Source organism: Mauremys reevesii, linkage group 18 (assembly GCF_016161935.1).
Source record: "Mauremys reevesii isolate NIE-2019 linkage group 18, ASM1616193v1, whole genome shotgun sequence".
NCBI lineage: Eukaryota > Metazoa > Chordata > Testudines > Geoemydidae > Mauremys > Mauremys reevesii.
This window is the reverse complement of record NC_052640.1, coordinates 20,444,273-20,468,859: the sequence shown is the minus strand read 5'-3', so window position 1 is coordinate 20,468,859 and position 24,587 is coordinate 20,444,273. Positions and strand designations below refer to the sequence as shown.

The window sequence follows — 24,587 nt, the reverse complement described above, 5'->3', positions numbered from 1 at the left end:
TTTACCACCCACTTAAATCTTCCACTCTGAGAGTTCACTGGAACTTTGCATCAGCGTAATTCTTTGATTTCAAATTCCTAGTAGCTGCTGTTTACAGTTTTGGTTATTTATAGGAGGAGTCCGCAGAATGGCGTCAGTTCCAAGCTGATCTACAGACTGCCGTAGTCATAGCAAATGATATCAAATCTGAGGCCCAGGAGGAGATAGGGGACCTAAAACGTAGACTGCATGAGTCTCAGGAGAAAAATGAAAAGCTCACTAAAGAGCTGGAAGAAATAAAGTCACGCAAGTATGTTAATGAAAATGGAGTTATGTATTTTTATTGCTTTTACACAATTTGAGATGTTAATTTCTTAACTGAGTCACTGTTGAGACTCGTCAAAAGTCACAGAGCGAGACTGTCATTTTGAGGCCAGATCATTTCAGCCTAAGAGCTCTCTGCATACTTCTAGGAACAATTCTGAAAGAATGGGCAAACCTGTAAGAGAGAGGGTTGTTTTTTTTTCATAGCTGGCCTTTTAATTTTCTGCAATGGAGGAAATGTACCTGTTTTGGCACTTTTGCGCACACACAAAAAGGAAAGTCGTTAGTCTGTTTTTAGTCACAAATAAGAGTCCATGACTTGGGCTTAGCTTCCCTGAGTAGAGCATGGAAAGCAAGCAATGAATGTCTCTTCTGTGCTGTTGCAGGTATATTTTGCTTAGCTGCCAGGCTCTTTAGAGGGGAGCAAAACACAAGCTTATCTTACTATGGAGAAGAGAGGGTTTGTTTCTTGACAACTAGGCTACTCAGATAAAAGATGTTAGATTCTCACTTGTGACCTGTTATAGCTTGAATTGAGACAGAAATCCCTAGGAGTTCTACAAGAGATGATTACTTCTAGGTAATCTACATAGACTGGTAATGTGAACCAATATCTCTTGGAATATTAGAAGGCATACAACCTACTTAAACCTGGGCATTCTCGCATCTGGTATTTGATTTCTACTTATGGCCTTGATTTTTTTTTTTTGAGGCTAGAGTTTAGAAATGACTATGATCAGTCAGTTTCAATACTTAATTACTGCAATACTTAATTACTGCAGTAATTAATTTTTTCCCCAAAAATACTATCAGAAAATAATGTTAGTATTACTGCATAGCTCATTCCATGAAGTTCCAGCAGTGTGCTATTTAAGAAATAGAATGAGAAACCAGTCATTAAAAGCCTCACCTGTAAAAGGGACTTTCATATATATTGAACAGAAGCTGATACAGTATGCTTCTTATCTAAAATTAAATTATGCTTATAGCAATTTGGAAAACAGACAACTAGGATTTTCTGCAGTTGCTGTCAACTTTCTTCAATAATAAGCGTTTGCCTCATAATCAACTGGTTGTGGAGGTTTTTCTGTAGTGGTGATTTTTACAGTGATCCTAATTACATTAGTCGGGCATCTTTCAAAAAAGCACAAAATTCAGTCTTCAGTGAATCCATAGCATATACAGCTCAGACACAATTCATGTTTTCCCCAGTCCTGCCAATCTACCTGAACCCTGACCACTAGTCCTCTCTAGGAGTTGAAGAGTTGTTTGGTCTCCATGGCTATTTGGTCCTTTTGATTCAGACTGGAGACTCAGCAGTTACAATTATGATGTTTGTGATGTGTATACATGTTCCCATTATTACAACCTTTTATAAAGTGCCATGTTAATTAACACTGATAAACACTTTGTAAATTCAGATATAAATTTTTGATGCAGGGAACACTTGAACACCAGAGTGGGCTGAGAGAAATTATTTTTGCAGTGGAATTTTGCACAGGATGCATATGTGAGATGTAGAGAGCAAACTGGAGGAGGATATACTTGAAAATAAGAGATGACCTGGATGGTGAGGGTAAAGCAGATTAATCTGAAGTGAAGCTACCAATTTGAATAGGCTGTCAGGTAGTAAAACTCATGATTACTATTGGCCTAGGAGATACTCATACCAGGAGTTTAGAGAGATTAATGCCTTAAGTCAAAATGTCATAGCACCCACTTTTGATAGGAATTTCTAACCTAATCTTTGAATTTTCAAAACAGGAAGTTTGCAATTTATGCTTTGCATTACAGGGATCCGGCATCTCTAGAAAATCTGTTCATTAAGTTGAAATGAATCAGACTAATTGTGAGGTGTTTGGATCCCCTTGCTGAAGCTAAGGCTTGACTTTGCAGTATCAATTCACTACCCTGGTGGGAAAATATATTGGAACAATAAATGTACTGGCTGCAAATCAGCTAGAATTGAGTTTTCCTTGGAATCAGTGTTAACAATGTAACAGAATCATCAACCAATTGTCAACTTGAAAACAAGCCTATTACGCAGTAGTCACGCTTTTGGATGTTGGAAGTCTATTGCTTGGTTTGTTCTGATACTGATTCCAGAAGGGCTTTCTAAATCCATGTTACTTGCAGATGGAGGTAAAATAATCTACTGGTAATTGATTTCCTAAGAACAAAGAACTCAAAGGTAACTGAAAATGATTCTTTAAAAACTTCTTGTAAGATTCTAAAAGAAGAGAAACGGTATAGCTGCTGTTGAAAAATGTAGTTAGCATAGTATTTGATCTGAAACTGAGGCAATGAATAACCCCTCAAATCCTGGGGTGGGTGGGGAGGGAAGGCAGCTTTCTCCAGACAGAAGGATGGTTCCTCCATCAGAGTGACAGTGAATGTCATAACCGACATGAACTTAGGTTGAAAGGGCCCTTCCATTCTAAAACCTTAGTGTCCTTTGGGTTGCAACTAGAGTTTAGTCTCAATTCAAAGCTGAACTTTAAAATTTTATTTTTCCCTCTCCCACCCTACGGGTGCGCGCTCTTCCCTCTCCCCTCCCCCCCCCCCAAAAAAAAAATGGGTTGAACCTTTTTTACTTATGCAGGCCTAAAAAAGTTTGTCCCTTTCAAAAATAATTGTAAAGGTGTTTCTTATTTTGATGATTTCAGTGGATTAGTTTTTAATCTATAGCAAATTTGAAGTTTAACTCACTAGAAAACACAAGACCCTAAACTTGACTCTCGATACGTAAAATCCTTTCAGTTCACTTAGGCTCTCTTGTTGACAGATACTAAAGAAGTTGACTGGTATTTAAGGCTGTTAATCCAAACCTAAATTACAATAGCAAAGTAGGTTAATATAATGAGTAGAGTTATGAGCTCAATTCCTGTGTTTACATTTAAGCCATTTGACATAAAGATGTTTTTCTGATGTGGCTAAGATGGCCTAGCTTTTGTTTACAGGCAGGAAGAGGAACGTGGCCGGGTATACAATTACATGAATGCTGTAGAGAGGGATTTGGCAGCTCTGAGACAAGGAATGGGGCTAAGTCGCAGGTCATCCACTTCCTCGGAGCCAACTCCCACCGTAAAAACACTAATCAAATCCTTCGACAGTGCCTCACAAGGTAATTACTTCTAGCCAGTGTAGTAGCTATACAAAGTTAGAGGTTTGTGTATGTTGACATGTATGCTTCTGATGTTCTGGATGATTCAAAATTCAGCTAGATGACACTACGATAGCAAGGTCTGAAACAAGCCCATGTATACTAAATTACATTACTGTTAAGTAATTATCCTTTCTCTTCTTCTTTTCTCCTCAACCCCAGGGGTTGAATGTTCTCTAGCCCTCACTGTCACTTACCTAGTAATTTGGACACTAGAGGCTTTGTGAGTCAGCACTCTCACTCAGCAGGAATATAATACCAATTGTACACTCAGCTGTGTCCCCAGCTTAAGGATATATTCAGTACTCCCATTAAGACACTAACATTAATACATGCCCCCAAATGAGCATCCTAGAAGCTATATAATGACTAGCACCAAGTTTTTTTAAAAAAGCCTGAGCTCCTAAAATCCATATTTTAATGCCTGTCCGAGAACTGTTGACCCTACTTCTCCCATTTACCTCAGTGGGAACTATTGGGCACTCAGCACTTTAGGAAATGAGACTTGTAAATTTAGAGCCTGACTTAAAGGTCCTGTTTGTGAAGTTGTTATACAAATTTAGGGCTTATCTACATGGTGAAATAATGCATTTTTCTGGGCTTGTGATTGCCAAAGCACACTAATGCATTGCACATTAATTAGTCTGTGTAGGTCCTGCTGGTGTGTACTAAAAGTTTCCTAGTGTACTATACCAGTGCTTGAAACAGCATTACATTAAATTGTACTAAGGAACCTTCAGTATGCACCAGTAGGGACTACACAGACCAATTAACGTACAACGCATTAGTGTGCTTTAGAAATCACAAGCCCAGAAAATGCATTATTTCGCCATGTAGATAAGCCCTAAATTTGTAGAGCACATTACCGCAATGTGTAGACAAACCCTTAGTCTCATTTACATTAAGACAGCTTTACATTGCTCTGGTAGTACAAAGGGGCCTTAATGTGGGTGTAAATTACATTTTAAATTACATTTACATGCACTTTAAGGTCCCTTAGCGGTACCAGACTGATATAAGCAGCCGTAATGTAAATGGCAACCCACTTTTATGCTCATCACCTGAAGACCTGTCATATGATTCAGTATAATCTATAAATCATATGGAGATTCTGTAGGTTGTCATATTTCTACATTTGTGTTCTCCCTGTTAGTATTTGTCTTTGTTGCTTTCAAGCTCCTCAGTTCTAATTTGAGGGCTGTTAGTGTTTTTGTTCATAATAATTGTGCAAAAAATTCTAGTAAAAGGAGGAAGTAACATGAGTGAATCAGCAGAAAACTTGCTCATCTGTGGCTTTGGATAAGGATCCGATTGCTCAGACAAATTGTATAAAAATAAAAACTATCCTCCTGGTAAGAAATTTACATCATCTGCTAGTCATGCAATTAGGGAATCAGCTGACTGACTGGGCAAAATGAGGTTTACACACAAATTGATGGCACTTCGTTCTGAAATTTGGAAAATTTGGAGGGGGGAGATGAAGGGGACTCTCAGTTCCTTGCATCTGGTTAGCAGACCCAGCAACTACAACTACCTCTGTGATCGTTTATAGATGAAATAACTGGTTGGTGGCAGCCGTTAACATCTTCCAGCATAACAGTCTCTCTTATCTTAGCTCTAGCCTTTTTCCCAATATAGTATGAAAATGCTAACTCCCTGAATGCTTCTCCAGAACAGAAAGAAAGGAAATTAGAATGGTGGAGTGGTAATAGGTGGCATGGTGGGTGGAATGGGGGTGTTCACAGAGCTCCTACCATGTAGGGAGAGGAAATAGGGTTCCCTGGTGGTGGAAAATGGGGGACCCTGATATGGGGGTTAGGAGGGAATGAGGGGGGCACACAGCCCTTGGCATGGGTGGGGAAATGGGGGTAATGGTATGTGGGGATGATGACATGGAGGATAATCCAACCCCCTGAAATGCAGCAGAGGGATTAATGCGTGGGGAATGGAGGACCCTAGCATGGGTGAATAAGTTAGAGGCTCTGGCATGAAGGCTGGTTGCAGGGAGTCCCTAAAATAAAGATGGATGGGTGGGTGTCACACAGGCAATTTGTGGGGGAAAGGGAGGAAAGTACAGAGTCCCTGATGTGTGCAATGTACACTGCCTAGAGATGCAACGAAGACCGTAACCCTCTAAATTAGAAAACCAAAGCCATTTTTGGTATGTAAAACTTCCAGTTAAGTGTGTTTCTATTTTTGATGTAGTGCAGGCTCATGTTAGGAGGTGACCAACATAGTACTCGAGCATTTTTGAAACTTTCAAAGTTGCTTTCCAAAAAATGAGCACTGTACAATATGAGCAAACAAAACTATCAGGTTCTGCCCTTAAACAGTTATCTTGACATGTGGCTATATGGCCACTTCTCCATTTGACTGAAAACCATGCCGCATTTAGGATAGCTTCCTTTTTATTTTTCCAATAGTTCCAAGCCCTGCCACAGCCACAATTCCTCGCACTCCTCTCAGTCCAAGCCCCATGAAAACACCCCCAGCAGCTGCAGTGTCTCCTATGCAGGTAAGTGCATGTGATGGTATTTAATCCTTTGTTTGTCAAAGAAATCATGCAAAAGGCGATGATGGTATTGTACAGACACTGATTGACTTTGTTGGCAACTGTAGTAAAATATTGCCTCAGGTAAATAGTTTCTGAAATGTAGAGTTGGACAAAGGCACTGATACAGCCTAAGGGTACTTTTAAAGAAATATTGCCCTTAAAGCCCAATTCTGTTAGAGTGAAACAGCCTCTCCCCCATATTACTGTTGCTACAGAGGCAGTCTGTCTCTCTTCCCTCCCCATTTCCAAGGAAGTTGTCAGGGCCAACTTTGCTTCCCATGTCGACAAATCACTTCTGACTGCCCCTTTAAGCAATAAGTTATTTTCTATGGGGGTATATTATAATGAAGGAACATCTGACTGCATGCACTGTTTGGTTATGTGACATCTTTAACCAACTGGAGTTCTAAAAAAATTATTAAAGGTTTGTTTAATGCATGTGTAACGTGTAGAGGGTTTTTTGGGGGGGGGCGTCATTCAGTAAGAAACACTGAAAAATAAAATTCTATAGTCGGATACTAAGTATTTCTATGCTACTGTGAATTGATATTCTTGTAACATGGAAGGCTAACTTCAATCTTCCGGAACCCATCTGTCAGTTTTCAGTCCTTTGTCTCATTTGGGCGATAGAGGTCATGCATCTGTGTGGGATTGGTCATCAGCCTTTGATACAAATGTATCAGTGTTGCGGGCCTCACTATAGGACCTGTATTAGAGGGATGAAGTTATAAGTTGGCTTTTTTTATTCATTATATAGGGATTCAGAGAGTTATGTTCAACGTGTTGGTGTATCCTAGATTCTCTGTCCCCTTTCCAGCCTCCCACCCCTTCGTTCAGTTGCAGGGGAGAACATCAAGTATCACAGGATTGCATAGTTAGCAGTATACTGAGCATGTTGCTCAGTCTTGCTTTCTATGAACCTGGACACCATTGTTTTGTTTTCTCAGTATCAGGATGAGGTGTGGACGTGGACGAATGCCAGCAGGGTTAGGCTCAGAACAGATAAGAGTAAAGGTAGTAGTTGCTGGCAGGATGAAGCATTTTGAGGAACCAGCCGTGCTCATTTCCTTCAGTGACCACGTATGCTCACTTATCAGTACTTCTGTTAGATTCAGAGTATTGCAGGCCAGAAATGCTACCAATGTATTGTAATATCCGGTGGCACAATTTTACAATTGTTGATGTGAGAGGAAGCACCTTTTTGAACCCTGGCTTGTGGCAGTGAAAGAATAATGTTTGAAACCTGTTGTCCAAACATGGCAGCAATTTACCTGAGGCAGTCCCTTCACACTGAGACTCAAATAGCTTCACAACAAAAGTGGAGAAATTAGATGTTTTAATCAGAAAATGTGTTGCTTTCTGTGATTAAGTCAGCAGTGACAGTGTTTTTCAGAAGACAGCTGGATCTAACTAGCTTTGTGTCAGCTGGGAGTTCAGTCGGCATTGATCTGCCTTTATATTTTTTTCTTCATTCATGAAATGAGCATGCTTAATCTCACATTCTGAAAGGCTAGACTAGAGGTTTGGCAACACCAAAGTCTTTTCACTGTAGCCTGAGGCTTATTTGCTTTATTTATTCATGAATTAACCATGAACTTCAGTTCTTTGTAACCAAAATAACATCTTAAACTAGTGGAGAGCTAGCACGTGCTGCTTGCTACTCTTCATTTGAGGTTCTTTGTCTGCCATAATTTGAATCTTGAATTGCACTTCTGGTGCACAAACAGAATGTCAGAAGTGGGATGTTCTCTGGAGTGGAAGTAACTCCCTGAAAAAGAAACGTAATAGTGTAACAGAGCAACTTTGCCTCTAATTTCTTTTGAAGATAAGTGGTTTTACTGAATGTGTGTAACTATGCAGAGAGACTTTTCTGTGTTGACCTCATTTATGTTGCATTATATCTAAACAGCCAATTATAGTGAAGGAATGATGTAATGAGGCTCAGAATTTCCATCAAGTTACCACATTGATTTCTACTATCTTCCCCTTCAAGGCACTAAATAATTCAATTCAGCCTACTTCTTAGAATTGGTCTTCTATCAAGTCTCCCCTACCAGTGATGTCAGCCTTCATATTCTGATCATTTGTTCCTTCTTTAGTTACAGTGGAAAAGTAAGATTAAGAGTGTGACTGCCTGGGACAGTTCCAAGGTTGTCATCGTGGCTATGAGATCTGAGTTAAGCTAGAAGAGTTGTCCACTGCACGAGTACTGAAATCCTTTAGAACAAGTAACCTTGAGCTAGCATGCTAAAGATATTGGTGTGGCTAAAGTGGCACAAGCAGTAGCTTGGGCTAGCTGCCTCAGCACAATCATGCCTAACCCCCTGGTTCATACTTGGGTACCTAGCCTGATCACTGCCCATGCTGCTGCAGCCGTGCTGCTATTTTTAGTGCACTAGCTTGAGCAGAGCTACCACATATCTATGTGCTGTGGAAAGCATGCTCCATGTGGCAGGGTAGACATACATACCCTTGCTGACTCAGTTTCTTTGCGGTAGCACTTAACTGATCAAGCAGAGACTCTGGGTCAGTATGACAATCTGTTTGCCAGCACAAATCCCATTTATACCCATCCTGGTATTCTGGTAAGATGGACAGACTGTCAAAACCAGGTTTTGGAGTGAGACCCATCTGCATTTAAGACCAGATGCAAACATAGGCATACCTCCCTTGATGATCCAAGTCAGTATCATTGTGTGATAGAACATCACAGCCCAATTATAGCATTGCTGTTCAATATTTTCAATGCAATATCTTACTACACTCTTCCAATTCAGTAAAGGAAAGCGTTAAGGTGTCTCTTTTGTTCTTGCTCGTATTCTCTCATCACTCCAGTCCTGGCTGTTGGGAGAGGTATTTCTGCTCTTTTCCTTCTGCTGAGCTCCTCATTTCCCTAGACTACTGGTAGGCTGGTGTCTGTGATTTGATCCATTTTATCAGCACTCAAACTATCTTACGTGTTTCAGGCATCCCTGGCAAATCTAATGTGTGAATATTAAACATTTTGAATAATTTAACATTTTTAATCTTTATGCACCTATAAGGATTACAAAGCATAGTAATAACTGCAATATATCTAGGAATCGTTATGCCCTCCACTAAAATGCAGTCAACATGGTGGTGGAGTAGAGCAGCTGTTTAACAGTGCATACCTATGTTGCAAAACACTTTAGGAAAAGAGGCATTTATCTATACTTCAGTTTCACTTCAGTAGGAGGATGTCACCAACGTTGGGCTTAAATGCCAGTGTCATATTTAACTTTGCTACGCAAACTGGGTTATGTTTAATCTAGTATTTTAAATTACTTTTGACTCGACTGCAACATTCAAGTCTTACATGCGTTTTCCTGCTCTGTGCTGATAAGCAACATCGGCAGGTGCAGCCCAGCCTGGTGTTTCACCCCTCCATTTTCACCTCAGCCTAAAGCACATTGACTAAATCTTATCGCTCTGCCTAAGTGGAGTATTTCTGTGATTGTCACTGTTCCTCCTTAAACTGTGATAACAAAACTTCCTCAGTTTCTAACTTTTTTCCTGCTCTATGCGACAATTGGAGCCCTAGAGTTGACTTGCTGCCTATATTGTAATCACTACCATCTACCTCAAAGCAGGTCTAGTTGACAGCTGGCAGCCCCGTTACATTAAGGTTCCTACCATTGATTTATCTGAACTGGTGTTGGCAATAATGGGGATTTTTTGCAAAATTTCCCATGTGTAGATGAGGTTTCATCTGAATGTCTGAGTGAGGCACTCAATGTAAAAGTACAAAAGATATCTCCTTCAATGGGGAACTAAGAGTCGTATATTTCCCTCCCAGTATCTAGAAAACTGATTAAACAGGATTAAGAGAAAGTGAATACAGTTTTTTCTTTTTTTCTTCCTGGAAAGCACTATTTTTAAAAATGTATATTTAATTCTCATGAACCTGGACTAATAGCACTAGGGTCTTAGAGTGTAAGCTCTTCCTTGCAGGGACCATGTCTGCCTCTGTTTGTACAGCATCTAGCAAAAGGGGACCCAGTCCTAATTAGGCCCTTTGTAATTAGGCTCTACTGTAATATAAATACATAATAACTTATAGATAAGGAGACAGAGATTGTTAATGTGTGCTGGCTTCCCCACACACTTTTTACAGCTAACCTCAGGTACTCAGGATTATGGTTTAGCGATGTTTGCCAGTGTCCACCAGGGATTTAAAATACAATCTTTGGAGGTTAATGGTCTAACTCAATCCATCATTCTGCCTCTCAAATGGAAAAAAGTTGTACATGCAGATTACTTTCCATTTTTAAAAGGATTGGGTATGTTTCTATTTCTCTTTATTAATTGATTAGTAACTCCCATTGTTCTAGCCTGGGTGATTTCCAGGAAGCCTAACTTAATCAAATTGTTTTCTGCATGATGGATTTCTGTATTAACCTAAGAAAGTACCAACACTATAACATTTAAAATTAGATTTTTGATGTCTGAAACTGTTAACTTAATTATTTATGCTAACAGATAATAAGCAGAAGATCCTTACCATCTAGCAGAACTTTTGCCTTCAGCTTGGAAATGGCAGTGAGAATTTTCTTATTGCTAGTGAGATTGTGCACTTGCTGTTCCTCTCTTAGCATAGTAAATCTTATTTGTAATTCTGAGACCACTTTTTTGTTAAATATATTAGGCCAGATTCATCCTTACTCCAGGGGTAAATTAATCTGTACTTATATTTGAAAGTAAATATCAATAATATTTCCCCCCCCAGGGTTAGTGTTTCTAGGCATTTTTAGTTTTGTTTTAGCTCTCTGCTGTGGTTTAGAATAAGCCTGCACCCTAGCTGGCAAACAGCAATGTACATTTTGCTGACTCCCATATAGTACCTGGTATATTTATATCAAACTTATTTTTTATGTAAAGAGCAAGTATAATTTTACTTTTTATAAAATACCTTTACTTTTTGGGAACAGCACTGAATGGAAAGCCCAGTTTATTTAAGACTGTGGACATCTTTCATTATACAGTTCATTCAAATGAGCCCGACTTTAATGTCTTCACCCCTTTCCTCCTGCCAGTTCTTAATGTAGTTTGAAAAATGACCAATAGGAGCTACAGAATACAGATTGTGGATAGTCTTTAATATCAATATTTAACATTATGGCTCACATCTGTGCACCCTTCATTGTCTATATTGAGGACGTGTGTATCCCTTCTGTCTTTTTTATAACGTATTGTTTTCAGTATTGTGGGCTTTGACTATTGACGTGTCCAGTTCCTCAGAACTGGCTTGTAGGAGTCAGTTAACGTTACACTTAAAGCGTAGTACTAGTGACAGATCTAGTCCCAGCAGTGACTGGTGGTTTTTTTTTTGTTTAAGTCCGGTTCCATACTGGTGTCTGAGTCTATATCAAATGAGTGTAGTTTACAAGTAAAGTGTGTAACACCATCCCTTATGCTCATCGTAGGCTCAGTCAAGCAAAATTGTTTCTTGCACCTCATCATGTATAATTAAGGTTCTGCAGGGCAGATTATTCCCTTAGTGACACCTATGCTGCATGTCACTGCCTTAGTAGACTAGTACAGATGTTGCTGGTTGGAACTCGGTAAATAATTCAGTTGATCCATTTCCCCCTAAAATTTCCCAGAATATCTGTGGCCTGTCTATATTAGTGCAAACACTGGTGGGATGAATGATTGAAAATTCTAGAGGAAATTGGCTAGAGTAAACATGAGATGGATATAATGGTATTGGCTCTGAAGTACCAACAGAAGTAAAAAGCAGAAAACCAAATAAACTTGTTTTATGACAAGTAGAAATGACAAACATACCGAAAGTTACCAGCTGAGTAAGACCGTCACTTTTCTGACCCTATCTCAAAGAATGTTTGTTTTTAAAGTACTGTACATAGGAGAACATGGGGGTTGGGGAAGTAGTACTGAAACATGGGTAGGTGGAGGTGTGGAGCTATGTTCCCTTGCTTCCAGGCTAGGAGTACTGTGGAGGCTCCATGTTTATATAGGCTTTAGCAGGAGCTTTCTCCTGGAGGTGGGAGAGGTTTCCACTAATGTGGAGTCTTTGAGAATGGTAGAATTGGAAAGGGAGGTCTTCCTTCATCCTCTGTCCCAGTGGTTTTCAAACTTTTTAGGCTGCATATCCCTTTCCAAATAATATAGTCTAATATAGGGGTAGGCAACCTATGGCACGCGTGCCGAAGTCGGCGCACAAGCTGATTTTCAGTGGCACTCTCACTGCCTGGGTCCTGGCCACCGGTCTGGGAGGCTCTGCATTTTAATTTAATTTTAAATGAAGCTTCTTAAACATTTTAAAAGCCTTATTTACTTTACATACAACACTAGTTTAGTTATACATTATAGACTTATAGAAAGAGACCTTCTAAAAACGTTAAAATGTATTACTGGCACGCGAAACCTTAAATCAGAGAGAATAAATGAAGACATGGCACACCACTTCTGAAAGGTTGCCGACCCCTGGTCTAATACATAACCCAGTTTGAAAACCACTGCTGTAGGGCTAGCCCAAAGATAGGCAATGCAGCAGGTGATTGCCTGATGATCCTTGGTAGAGGAAAGTGTTTGAAAACAAGCCATAAGAGGGGTTTTTTTTTCTTTCTTTTTGTTTGTTTTTTGTTTTTGTTTTTTAAAGAAGGCGAGGAGTGGGGGATCATAGAGAAATAAGGGACAGGTTTAAATCTTACAACCCTTACTGCTGTACTGCCAAGAGTTTTGGCTTCTCAATTTTGGCAGGCCAGGTACAATTATGTTTAATATTTGGGTGGGGCATAGCCCCCAGGACATCAGTGGGAAGTCTTGATTGAGTTGAGACTGTGTGTGATCTGAGTACACGGTGCCTAGCCAAATTAAAATGTATTTATTCCTCTTTGAATTTTATCCTTTTCTTTCAGTTATAACGGTTATTTCCTTTGAAAAATAGGGAAATTCACTCTGACACGGTGGTTAAAGTTTCTGAATAAGTGGAGAACATTAGCTTTTAAAATTAGCTGTCAGAAGCAATTTCATGCATGGATTAAAACTAGCTCTTATTTGTAATTCTGGTTTACTTGATTTGCCGTTGACAGCATGTTTAAACAAAGAAATATCCATCTTGATAGCATTCATTTAGGATCCCATAGATAATCTGATAATGAAGTGATGAAATATAATTCCTCTTGCTGTATTATGGGGGTTAGACTCCTAGACACTGGCAGTTTTCTCATTTTCTTGCCAGTGCAAAAAGGTTGTTATATATGAAAGCCATGCCAGAGTAAGTAGTCTGGTAATCCTGAGTATGCAAGCACATGCTGCAAACTCTATACTTATGATAAAAAAAAAAATTAAACCTTATCTTTGAGTTTAGCTTCTCTACATGACTTGGCATGAGAAGCACCTGAGCCTTTAATCTCCTGAAGATAAGGGGGCCAGCTCATTTAGCCATCTTATCTTAGCATGGGCCAGGTGGGAAGTTGACATGATTTTCATTTTAAACTCTTTAGTGGGTTGATCAGATAGTTAAATGTAAGAGGGACAAGGTAAGTAAATAATGAAGGTGTACTATAACTTGCATTAGATATTTTGAAACCAAATATAATTTTCCAGGAAATAATGCAAATAATTTACAGAGGGAATCAGGAAAGACTAACAGCTGGTCTCAGTGAATGTAGAGAATGATTATCAAACTGTTCAACTACTGAAAGAATAGTGACAGCTGGTGTGTTTGACTTCATTGGAAAAATACTGCAGATTGGCACTTCTGTAAACAAGGCAGATCCAGACCTGTAGTGGTGGAATGATAACATGCTGCATGCAAAATCCAGATTTCAGAATAAATATGTATTTCCACAATATAGCCTATTGGTTCCAAAATAGTAGTCCACACATGATTTGCATGCGATGGGTGGAATGCTATCGGATCACACAGTGCTGGCTCTCCTTCTTTTCAGAGAGTAAAGATTCATTATAGCTAAAAATATGTAAATGTTTACAAAGAAAAATACTAGGAAAGTAGTTGCTGTAGTTCCTCAATGATGGTATCCAGGAGGCTGTGCTCGAATGGAATGTGAGGTCTCCCGAAGGCAGTATACAGAGTCAACATATCAAAAAAATCAACATTAAAGTGCAGCTCTACTCTGAAAGTGAGTGTAGAAATGGCATTTTTGAGTTCCACTGTTTTTTCAGTGAGTTTCCACAGGTGTAACTGGTTGGAATTTAGTAAATTCAGTTGAACAAGAAAAAATAAAAAATCCAGCTCAATTTTTGTTGAGAAGGATCTGTAAAGAGCCGTGAGAACTTACTTGTATCACTAAAAAGACAGGACATTGAATTCACACAGGTCAAAAAAATCTGTTAAAATTGTGCTAATTTTACATAGTTATCTTTCAGAGTAGAACTGCAGTGCAGAGGACCTCCATATGGAAAATAATTAGATTGATATCATAAAGGTATGATGAAATGTTTAACAAAGATATTTACTTTCAGCTGTTTGTAGAGTGCTTCAAATGAAATAGGTAATAACAAAACCTAACTGTCATTCTGAATAAGAATCACTCTTTGATTCAGGTTTCAATTCCTTGGTACCTGGAATGTCAAACCTACTATCGTTTGGTAAATAAGACTTAGGGCTTGTCTACGCATAGAAGCTGCACCGGTTTAAATAAAGTTGCAATATTAAAGCAGTGCAGCTTTGTGTGTGGACTCTTTCCACACTTTATACACACAGCTGCATGGGTTTAATATTGTGACTTTAGTTAAACTGGTGCAATGTCTGTGTGTAGACCAGGTCTCAGGTAAAAAGTAACATTCAGGCCTTCTTTACATATCTCACAGAAGCAAAAATGAGCATGAATTCTCTTTGCATGTTGCCTTATACCAACCTGAACATATGTATGCCACATTCTGACACTACTATACGTGTCCTGATTCTTTCTGTTAAGATGGTTTTATACAGTAATTAACTCATCAGACTCAAACTAGAGGTTACTTGCTTTACAGTCCATTTTGATGGTTCCTCTTTGTCTTCAAATTAAATGTTATTATATGATATCTTGCTATTTTAGAGGCATTCTATAAGTGGACCAATATCAACCTCCAAACCCCTTACACCTTTGTCAGACAAAAGACCAAGCTATGCAGAAATCCCTGTTCAAGGTATGTGTTCTACTTCATTAGCTTTACTTCGTGTAAAACTTATGCTACTACTGGCTTGTAATTGGTATCTTTAATATAAAGGGTAAAGTGGGTAGTGGTGCTTTCACCTTTTTTTTTTTTTAATTGAGAAAAAATATAAATACTGAGTGTGACTTGGACCCACAAAAACTAGGAATTTCAGAGAGGTTGAAACACAAAACCGTAGTGCATTTCAGTATATATGTTTGTTATCAAAAAGATGCATGTATGATGAGGAGAGAGACTAATTCTTATGAAATGTACATTTTTCCACTGGAGTTCAAGAATTGCTATCCCGAAGCAAATAATTCCTGGTACTTTTCTGAACATAGTAGCTGTTCGCACAGTTAATCTGTCTTTAAAAAATTGCTGCCAAAGTTTATTAAACATATTCCATAGATAATCCCAGTTCAAAAGGTTGAGGGTATCCTGAGCATCTGTATATTTTTCTTTACTCTCCCTTATAAAGACCCTTGAAAGGATTCAGTTTTTGTTTGTATGGATTTCAATAGCTACCTGTTTTGTTTCAGAGTGGTTTTAATTAAATATGGTTTATTGGAAATTATATTAATTATTCAGAACAGATTCATAAACGAAATCCTAATAGTCATATTTCATTAGGACTTTTTATTGTTAATTTTACATTAAAAGAATGGTTAGCTTTTTCTACAAGTGCAACATGTAATTAACAGCAAATTGATTTGTGTAGAATGAACATTTACTGACATTGGCCAGTTTTACATGTAACTCTTCCGGATCTAACTCGTGACAGTAGATGGCCTTTTTTATGAGCCACCTCGTTTCTGTCTCCTTAATGTGCAGCAAACAGCTTTTAGAAACTCTTCACTTATGCAGCTTGCGCCTGCTATTAAATTGTGATCATTCCTTTAATTTTCAGTCTAACAACTTTAGCTTGTAATATATCAGAATTCCAATATTTCACTATCAACAGCCTTGTGAATTACTGTAAGTACAATTCATTTTTATAGACTAGTACCACACACAGGCTAGTACAGTGCGACTGGTTACCTCAGCCAGTCCCAGCAGTGCATTCTTCACCATAAACACTGGCTTCCTCCCATCAAGTATTTGACACACTATATGATTCATATTTAAATTAAATTTCCAGGTGTGTATCTTCCTTCATTAATTGTCTCATGGGTTATAGTTAAGGCTAAGATTTTGTCATGGTTATTTTTAGTAAAAGTTACAGACATGTCATGGGCAATAAACAAAAATTCACGGAAGCTGTGACCTGTCTATGACTTTTGCTACTGCGGCTCCATAGTTTTCAGTGGCAGGGAGCTGTGGGGTTCCCCCCTCTGCCTGCGGCAGCTGGAAGCTGCATGGAGGCCTCCCTCCACCTACAGCAGCTGGGAGCTGAAAGGTGACCATATTTCTCAGAAAACTGGACGCTCCCAGCCAGTCTCCCGAACTTTTGATCTCTGTTAGTGGAACACAGAGCTCCAATGTTCCCATGTGTCTTTGGTAAATTGCTAAAGAAATATTTTCACAGGTTGTCTCGCCCATGTATGAATTCTGTAGAGTTGATGCTCATCTGGATTTTTGACAGAGCCATCCCATGTCCTGCTATCAGGATATGCATGCCTTTTAAAAGTGCCAAAATGTATTGAAGTCAAATGCAAAGCTAGGCCAACATGGCACTCATGACATGAAGTCATGCTACTTTGTCCCAGAGGACTATCCAAAGCCTTAAAAAGAGGACATTTGTATGTACTTATTGTATTATTGTCCATGGTTTCAAGATTAAAAATACAGGGTACGCTAGCACATGCAAATGAATTACATTTTCTTTGCTATGTTATCAGTATTCAAGAAATGGTGCTTTGACAGCAAGACAGAAAACTGAATTAAGTTAACAAGTGTTGATATCTCTATTTCCTAATAGTTCCCTGTTCTGGTAACTTTGTTTTGTCTGTCAAACTCCGTTCACAATGTGCCCTTCCTGTAGGAATGAATTGTTTTCGTATGCTGGGTGTAGCTGTCTGATTTATGCCTGTTTGGGAGCTTTTTTGTAGATGTTTTCTCAAGATAATCCCCATATGACTCCAAGCGGTATATTTCCTCTTTAATGATGTCTATATATGCCAGACTTCTTTCTGTACTTTTGTTGAATGCATATTGGGGTTATTTGCTTAGTAAAGTGGGGGTTTCATTTTACTTAAAAAAAATTGAAGTATTCTAAAATTAAAATGCCTTGCCAAGTAAATGATTTAGCATCTTAAATTGTTGTAACAGAATACATGGGTAGACATAAGCATTAGAAATATATACATTCTCAAAGTAATCTGAAAGGCTTGTTGCCTGCCAGTACCTGTGTTCAGAGTTCTTTGTTTCTCCTGCAAGAGTTAATAACCTTAATATATTAAGTGCTCATAAAGGCAGCTGGATTCTTTTACATTGTTTTATGCGTTTAATATCATCAACTTGTGCCAGAGAGAGGCAAAATTCTGAACACTAGGCATGGTAGGTAAGAAATGTGTTTACTTTTTAAATGTATATATTTGTATATTTTACATCTGTCTGTGTTGCTCATATACCAATTTCTGTTAATGAATTAGGTTCATTTATATTTTTTTAGCATTTCTGGTCATTTTTCTTCAAAAATTACTGCTTTTTGGATTTTATGTACTTATTAACTATATATTGCTATATAACTCTTTAGGCAGGTGTCTTTTATGTACTCATTTATTTTAAATAATTTGATTTAAAATTATTTTTAATCTAAAAGTTAGATCAAAATGGGTCTTATGTTTATATAAAATCCATTTTATTGCTAGATTTATCTTTTTAAGAAATTAATTTTTCATTGACTTGCATTGTGCAGAAGTAATCTTTCATCATTTTAGCATTTAAAGCAGTTTCTTACTATTATGCATGGAATGATAAAAGATTGTTACAACAACAATGGATTTGAACTCCATAGATAGGGCCCTACCAAATTCACAGTCCATTTTAGTCAATTTTGTGGTAATAAGATTTTAAAAATCGCTAATTTCATTATTTCAGATATTTGCATCTGAAATTTCAGTGTTGTAATTGTAGGGGTCCTGACCCAAAAAGGAGTTGGGGTGGGTCACAAGGTTACTGTAAAGGTGTTGTGATACTGTTAACCTTACTGTTGCACTGCTGTTGGTGGGTGCTGCTTTCAGAGCTGGGCGCCTGGCCAACAGTGACCACCCTCTGGCCATCAAGCTCTGAAGGCAGCCCAGAAGTAAGGGTGGCAATACCGTGACCCTCACCCTCAAAAAACAAACAAACAAAAAAACTTTGCAAACCCTCCCTTCCCCCCCACACAACCCCTTTTTGGGTCAGGACTCCCAGTTTGAGAAATGCTGGTCTCCCCCATGAAATCTGTGTAGTTCAGGGTAAAAGCACACAAAAGACCCAGATTTCACGGTCCGGGACGTTTGGTAGGGCCCCGTCCATAGAGGATGACAGCAATCTACTTTAGTAGCACCTCCGACTGCCTGACTTATGGAGTAGTTTTGACGTGTGCGAAGATGGAGTTTCTTGCCCAGCCTTGTGTTTACAAGCTTCATTATAGCAAATCATGGCAGCAGTCTACTAAGGGGTGTTGCGGGGGGATGGTTAGGATGGCTCCATGGTGAACTTTATGGTAACAGACAAACTTTCGGCCTCCTTCTAAGCAGACATATAATCGGTAAACTAGATGAACCGATTCTATAATTCATAAATGATTATCATGGTCTCCGCACTGATCACATCCCTACAACTGAAATCTGCATTAGTGTTGCATCTTTTTTTTTCTCCTGAGCAGAACATTTGTTGAGAACTTCCTCTACCAGCAGACCAGCCTCATTGCCAAGAGTACCTGCCATGGAAAGTGCCAAATCTATTTCAGGTAATAACATGTATCTAGTTGCCTGATTAAAAACAGGAACCCTCTGTTTTCAGTGCTGTGGTTACATGCCCAGTCTACTATTTTTAAAGAGAATTTCTGTCTTCCGACTGATAGATTCTACAACCACTTATCAATTGATGTATGCAAGCACCACTTGCTTGTTTGGAATTGTTTACTTTTAAATGTGAAAATGTAATCTTGCCTTTGTACTTGAAAATAACATAAAAGCCCTTGATAAAACATTCTGACCTATTAGATCAAACAGAACTGAGGAGCTTAACTCTGTGGAACAATTTCCTCCTATGGCATATTTTAATAGTTGTGTGTGTACACTAGAACCAAGATTCATGCATGACTCATCTTCAACCATCCAGGAAATGGGTATTGCTCTATAACCTTTCTTCTCAATGTTGCACAGAATTTTGACTTGCAAGTTACACAGAAATGTGTGTTTAAAAAACCTGTATCTAAAAGGTAAAAACTGTTAAGTGATAAAACAATGGCAGTACACTTGTAATTAATCATTTTTAAAATATGCTTCCAAAACTGAAAATATTTACATGAGTCACCAGTATCAGTGTCATTTAGTTTATATAGAAAGTTGAGTCCATGCTCATTTAAAGTAAAAAAAAATAAAATAAAAAAACCCCAAACCATAGATTTAATAAAAACAAACCTAAGTACAATATAAAACCATGAACCTATTTCTAAATCCAATGGATATTTTTAAACAAACCTTCCCGTGCAATATGTGCAGCACATACGTTGCAGCACTGAGAACCTGGAAGTGGTTCAGAATACAAAAAGTGGGTCTGAATATGTTATTTTTACCATCCAAGTTGAGAGAGAGATGTTGAAAAGCAAGTAAATAGTATAAATGGTGAAAAGTAAATAGTATTTTTAAAGCTTTCACTCGTGTGACAAAGGTAAGAAAATGTATTTAAATGAGGATTTTCAGATGTCTTTTAACCATCCAAAAGAGTGATATTTTGTAATTTTTATTTTAATGTCTTCCTAATTTACTGTGTAAGGTATTTATAAATTAACATAGTCCCTGATACCAGTAGAAATTAAATCTCTCTGGAAGTATTTGGAGCATTTTGTATTTTTCTGTCTTGCACAGATGCAGTCAGTAGCTTGTTTGCAGGTTTAAGAAGCACAACTCAGCTTGCCTACATTTATTTAACTAGAAAGGACTCTATATAGAGGAAGAATATGCTACTACACAGCCATTCTGAGTTTTGACATACGTTCAGGTTGTGGTGTTGGTACCAGCAGGTGAAACGCAAACTGTTTGCCCTGTGGTAAATCACTATAGCTTTTTTCTGTGTAAAGTCACATATTGTCTTGGTCACTTTGTAATTAAAATCTTCATCAGGCAAACTTAATGGCAGTCCATACTGTTCCAGGGTGTTACATGGGTACTTTTCATTGTTAATAAGAATCTCTCTCTGACTACTGATAAAGTCAGCCATTAAGCTAATAGGATTCTTTCTTCACATCATCTGACAACTTTCACTCAGGTGCCTGTTTTATTTTAGTGAACTTTTAATATTTGAACAAATTATAAAAAAACCAAAATTCTAACATCATAACTACTTTTGCATGGACTGTAAGAAAATATAATAGTTTGGTTTTATGTAATGTCTCCCCTACTCAAGACATTCCAAGACTGTTAGAGAGATGGACTAAAGGCATCCACTCAGCAAATTGCCCTTGCTTCAGGTAAAATTTAATCCTACAAAACTTTGGTAATTTTATCAATTTACCCCTTTCCTAGAACTCTTCACTAAGGGTGAAATATATGAAGAATTACATGATACAGGTTTGTGTTTTTCTTCCTTTGTGAGGTTATATATTTGGTTCTAGAGCTTTTTAATTTCCCCCATTCAGTGTCTAGACGAAGTAGTGAAGAAATCAAACGGGACATTAGTGCACCTGACGGAGCATCTCCAGCCTCTCTCATGGCAATGGGAACCACCTCACCACAACTCTCTCTCTCCTCCTCTCCTACAGCGTCTGTCACCCCTACAACACGAAATCGAATAAGGTACAACCCATTATTACACAGTGTTTTTAAACCCTCTGAAACACCATATTATGCAAGCATAGAATTTAGTCCTAGCATTAAACACCAACGTTTGACTGTTATTTTTGCAATAATGCTCTTCAGTAACCTCTGGAACTTCGCATAGACTGTTTGTAGCACCATAAGGCATGGTGTCTTGGGAAGACAGGTCCCAGGCCACTTACGGTTTAATGGGTCAATATCCACACCTTAAAAACTCCACCAGGAAACCAACAGCCAGCCAGGGCAGATCACTGAGCTTTGGAGTCATGTGTTTGTAGTGAGAAACTGCATTTAACAAGTGATTTGTAACATTCTGAACCAGCCTCAGTTTTGCGTTAATTTAAGATTTGGCTCCATATAGAGCGTGTGGCAAAGGTATAATTCATCCTACTGATGCTGATATTTGAATATGCTAGAAAGAACAGCAGTCTTTGTTTGTATGGTGGGATATCATGGGGAAAATATTCTTCACTTTTGTAGTGTCTTCTATACAAGGACTCAAAACATTTTATAAATATCAAGTCTTATAACACACATGAGCTAAGTACATTTCACAGATTGGGAAACTTGGCCACAGAGGTTAAATGACTTTCCCAAGATCACCTGACAGTAAAACTTCTTATCGATAAATAAATAAATAAATACATTATAACACTGAGAAATTGTTTGCAGCTCTGGACATTATCCAGAGCAATGATTTCACTGAGATTAGTTGAGGCGTACTTCAGCATACCAATCATTCATTGTGTGAAGTTCTATGCCTATGTACAGTTTGTCCATTTAATTTACAGGTAAAGAAACAGACAGTTTATTGGCAATCCCACATTTCGATTTTGAGTAAGGGCAGGGGTGAAAGTAACTTACAGGACTTACTGGTACTGCCGGAGTCCTGAGGTGGGGCGTGGCCTCATTCGGAAAAGGCGTGGCCTCTCAAGATTTAAAGGCCCTGGGGAACCAGCTGTTCTGGGAGATCCAGGGCCTTTAAATCAACCAGGGGCTCCCAGCTGCAGAGGTGGCTGGAAGCCCCCCGGGGCTCAGGGGCAAATTAAAGGGCCCGGGGTTCTGGCCGCCAGGGGGAACCCCAAGCTTTGCGGGGCTGGGGCAGGGATTTAAAGGGCCCAGAGCTCCTGCCCCTGAGGGAAGCCTGGAGCCCTTTAAATCCTGGCCCCAGCCTGGCCGCCAGAGCTGTGACCGGGATTCAAAGGGCTCTGGGCTGCCTGCAGCTGCGGGGAGCTTTGAGCCCTTTAAATCCCCACCCCAGCCCAGCCGCTGGAGCCGCGGCCAACCCAGAGCCCTTTCAATCCCTGCCGTGGAAGTCAATTCGGTCCAGCACGGTGTACTGGCTCTTGCCAGTACGCCATACCAGACCGGCCTACTTTCACCTCTGACTGTATGTATGTGTATGAATGTGTCACAAACAATGCAGCTGCAGCCTGCCACCGACCAGCAGCGATCCCAGCAACCAGCCCCTATGGGCTGCTGCCTGCAGAGAGCCAGCAGGTGCTGCTGGGCTGGGTCTGCCAAGGAGTAAGTAACCAAGGCAAAAACCACAGCCAACCAGCCAGGGAGGGAGCCGGGGAGGGGAAGTCAGGGGTGAATGAAGGACAACTGGAATAGCGTTCATGAAATATACAAGATATTTAGAGAAAGTTTTGTCAATTTCAGCCTCTGCACTCTGCAGGCAAGACAAAACAAAAAGAGATCTGAGATTGTATCCTATGTCCTAAGTACATTTCAGGTGTTTAAATCAATAAATAAAGAGGGTGGATTGGAATGAAAACTACTATTTCTTTCAAAGAAGGCACAATAATTTCCCTGAATATTGTTTTCCCCTCCAATCCCTTTGTGGTTTTGTCTATGGGGGCTATTTGCTTTCCCTGTGAATCTTTAGTTGCTTTAGCAAAATTGCTTTGCCCAAAGTAAACCCTAATCATCATGACACATCTTTCCACCATGTTCTCCATGTTTTTTGGTTTTTTTATTTTTTTAAACAGTAACATTTCAAAGAGGATCTGCAAACAGTTTGGACATCACAACCATGATCCTCTGCTGGGGAGGGAATGGGATAGATTTGAACTTGGAAATGGTTCCTGATTTTGATTGTGTTTAGGAGATCCCCTCATCCCGGGGGCAGAAAAGAACTGCCCCGCCATGGTCACACACACCCAACAACAACTGGGAGTGAAATTAACAAGGATGCCAGAAATGGCTCCTAACTCTGGGCACTGAACTGCACAGGGAACAGCTGAGTTTAAACTGTTCTTTTGCAGGCAGCAGCGGCAGGCATCTCAGCCAGTGTCCCTATTGCAAGCTAGAGCCTAGAGGAGAACCCCTGCTGGGAGTGTGTGTAGGGGGGAGGGAGGAATGCAGAGCCTTGTCTGCAGCTTGGCTGGAGGAGGGGGAGGGAGGAGCCGAGAAACCAATGTGACAGTGAGTTTTCCCCTTCCACCTGCTTTTATTAGTTCTGGATTTAAGCTGTGCAGCCAAATGCTTGTATTTGTTGTGTATATTAGTATTGGAGAGTTCCCCTCATCCCCGGGGCAGAAAAGGACTGCCCCTGCCATGGTCAAACACACTCTCCCCTCAACCCCCTCCCCACAGCTACTGTGAGTGAAATTAACAAGGATGCTAGAAACCTAGTCCTGGGGGCTGAACCATCAGGGAACAGCTGAGTTTAAACTATTCTTATGCAGGGAGCAGGCTTCTCCCTCCCTCCCTCAGTCAGTCTCCTTTTCTTATCCGTCCTCCGTACCAGCTTACTTTCACCTCTGAGTAAGGGTAAAAATTTCACTAATGTTTCTACATGAATCTTAAAGTCTGAAGATTTATACCTGCATTGTTTGCAGACCAAAGGTTGCAATGAAAGAATGCAATTATGAATGAGGTATAGATGGAGAATGGCCATCACAATAGCACAACTGCTCTGTGTAAGTATGAAGTAGAGTGGTAGGCCCTGTAGGAAGAAAACCTGCTGCTATTAGAGCAGTGGAGGGACAATACAGTAATTCCTCACTTAATGTTGTAGTTATGTTCCTGAAAAATGTGACTTTTTTTTAAGTGAAACAATGTTAAGCGAATCCAATTTCCCAATAAGAATTAATGTAAATGGGGGGGTTAGGTTCCAGGGCAGCTTCCCCTACTCTGCAAGCACCAGGGGCGCAGGGCTCAACCCTCAGCCTGCCCACTCCACTCCTTTCCTCAAGCCCCCACCCTTGACCCACCTCTTTCTCCCCCCCAACCTCCTCCCCCTTTACTTCGCACGCTGCGTCCTGGCTCCTTTTCCCTCCCCCTTCCCTCCCTTCTAAATGCCACAAGCCAGCTGATTGCCTGGTTATGGAGGGAGGGGGGAGGCGCGCTGAGTCCTCGCTCCTCCCCCCTCCCTCCTGCCTGGGGCAATCAGCTGGCTTGCGGCATTTAGGAGGGAGGAGAGAGGACTTGGCGCAGGCTCCCC

At 39.6% G+C, this 24,587-nt stretch overlaps 1 protein-coding gene across 8 annotated transcripts in view; it reads left to right on the top strand.

Annotated features, from left to right (window-relative positions):
• Positions 1-24,587, top strand: part of SPECC1L (sperm antigen with calponin homology and coiled-coil domains 1 like) — a 101,004-nt gene that overhangs the window by 40,525 nt on the left and 35,892 nt on the right. For 6 of the 8 annotated variants that reach the window (XR_005589735.1, XR_005589733.1, XR_005589734.1 and 3 more), the window contains exons 7-12: positions 114-289; positions 3,264-3,427; positions 5,890-5,981; positions 15,071-15,161; positions 18,982-19,065; positions 20,959-21,115. Coding sequence is in view for 5 of the 8 variants with exons in the window: in XM_039505843.1 (XP_039361777.1) it covers positions 114-289; positions 3,264-3,427; positions 5,890-5,981; positions 15,071-15,161; positions 18,982-19,065; positions 20,959-21,115 (764 nt within the window). In the remaining 3 variants the exon portion in view is untranslated. Of the gene's footprint in view, positions 1-113; positions 290-3,263; positions 3,428-5,889; positions 5,982-15,070; positions 15,162-18,981; positions 19,066-20,726; positions 20,791-20,958; positions 21,116-24,587 lie in introns of those variants that run through there. The other 2 variants (XM_039505847.1, XM_039505844.1) reach the window with 2 other exon arrangements.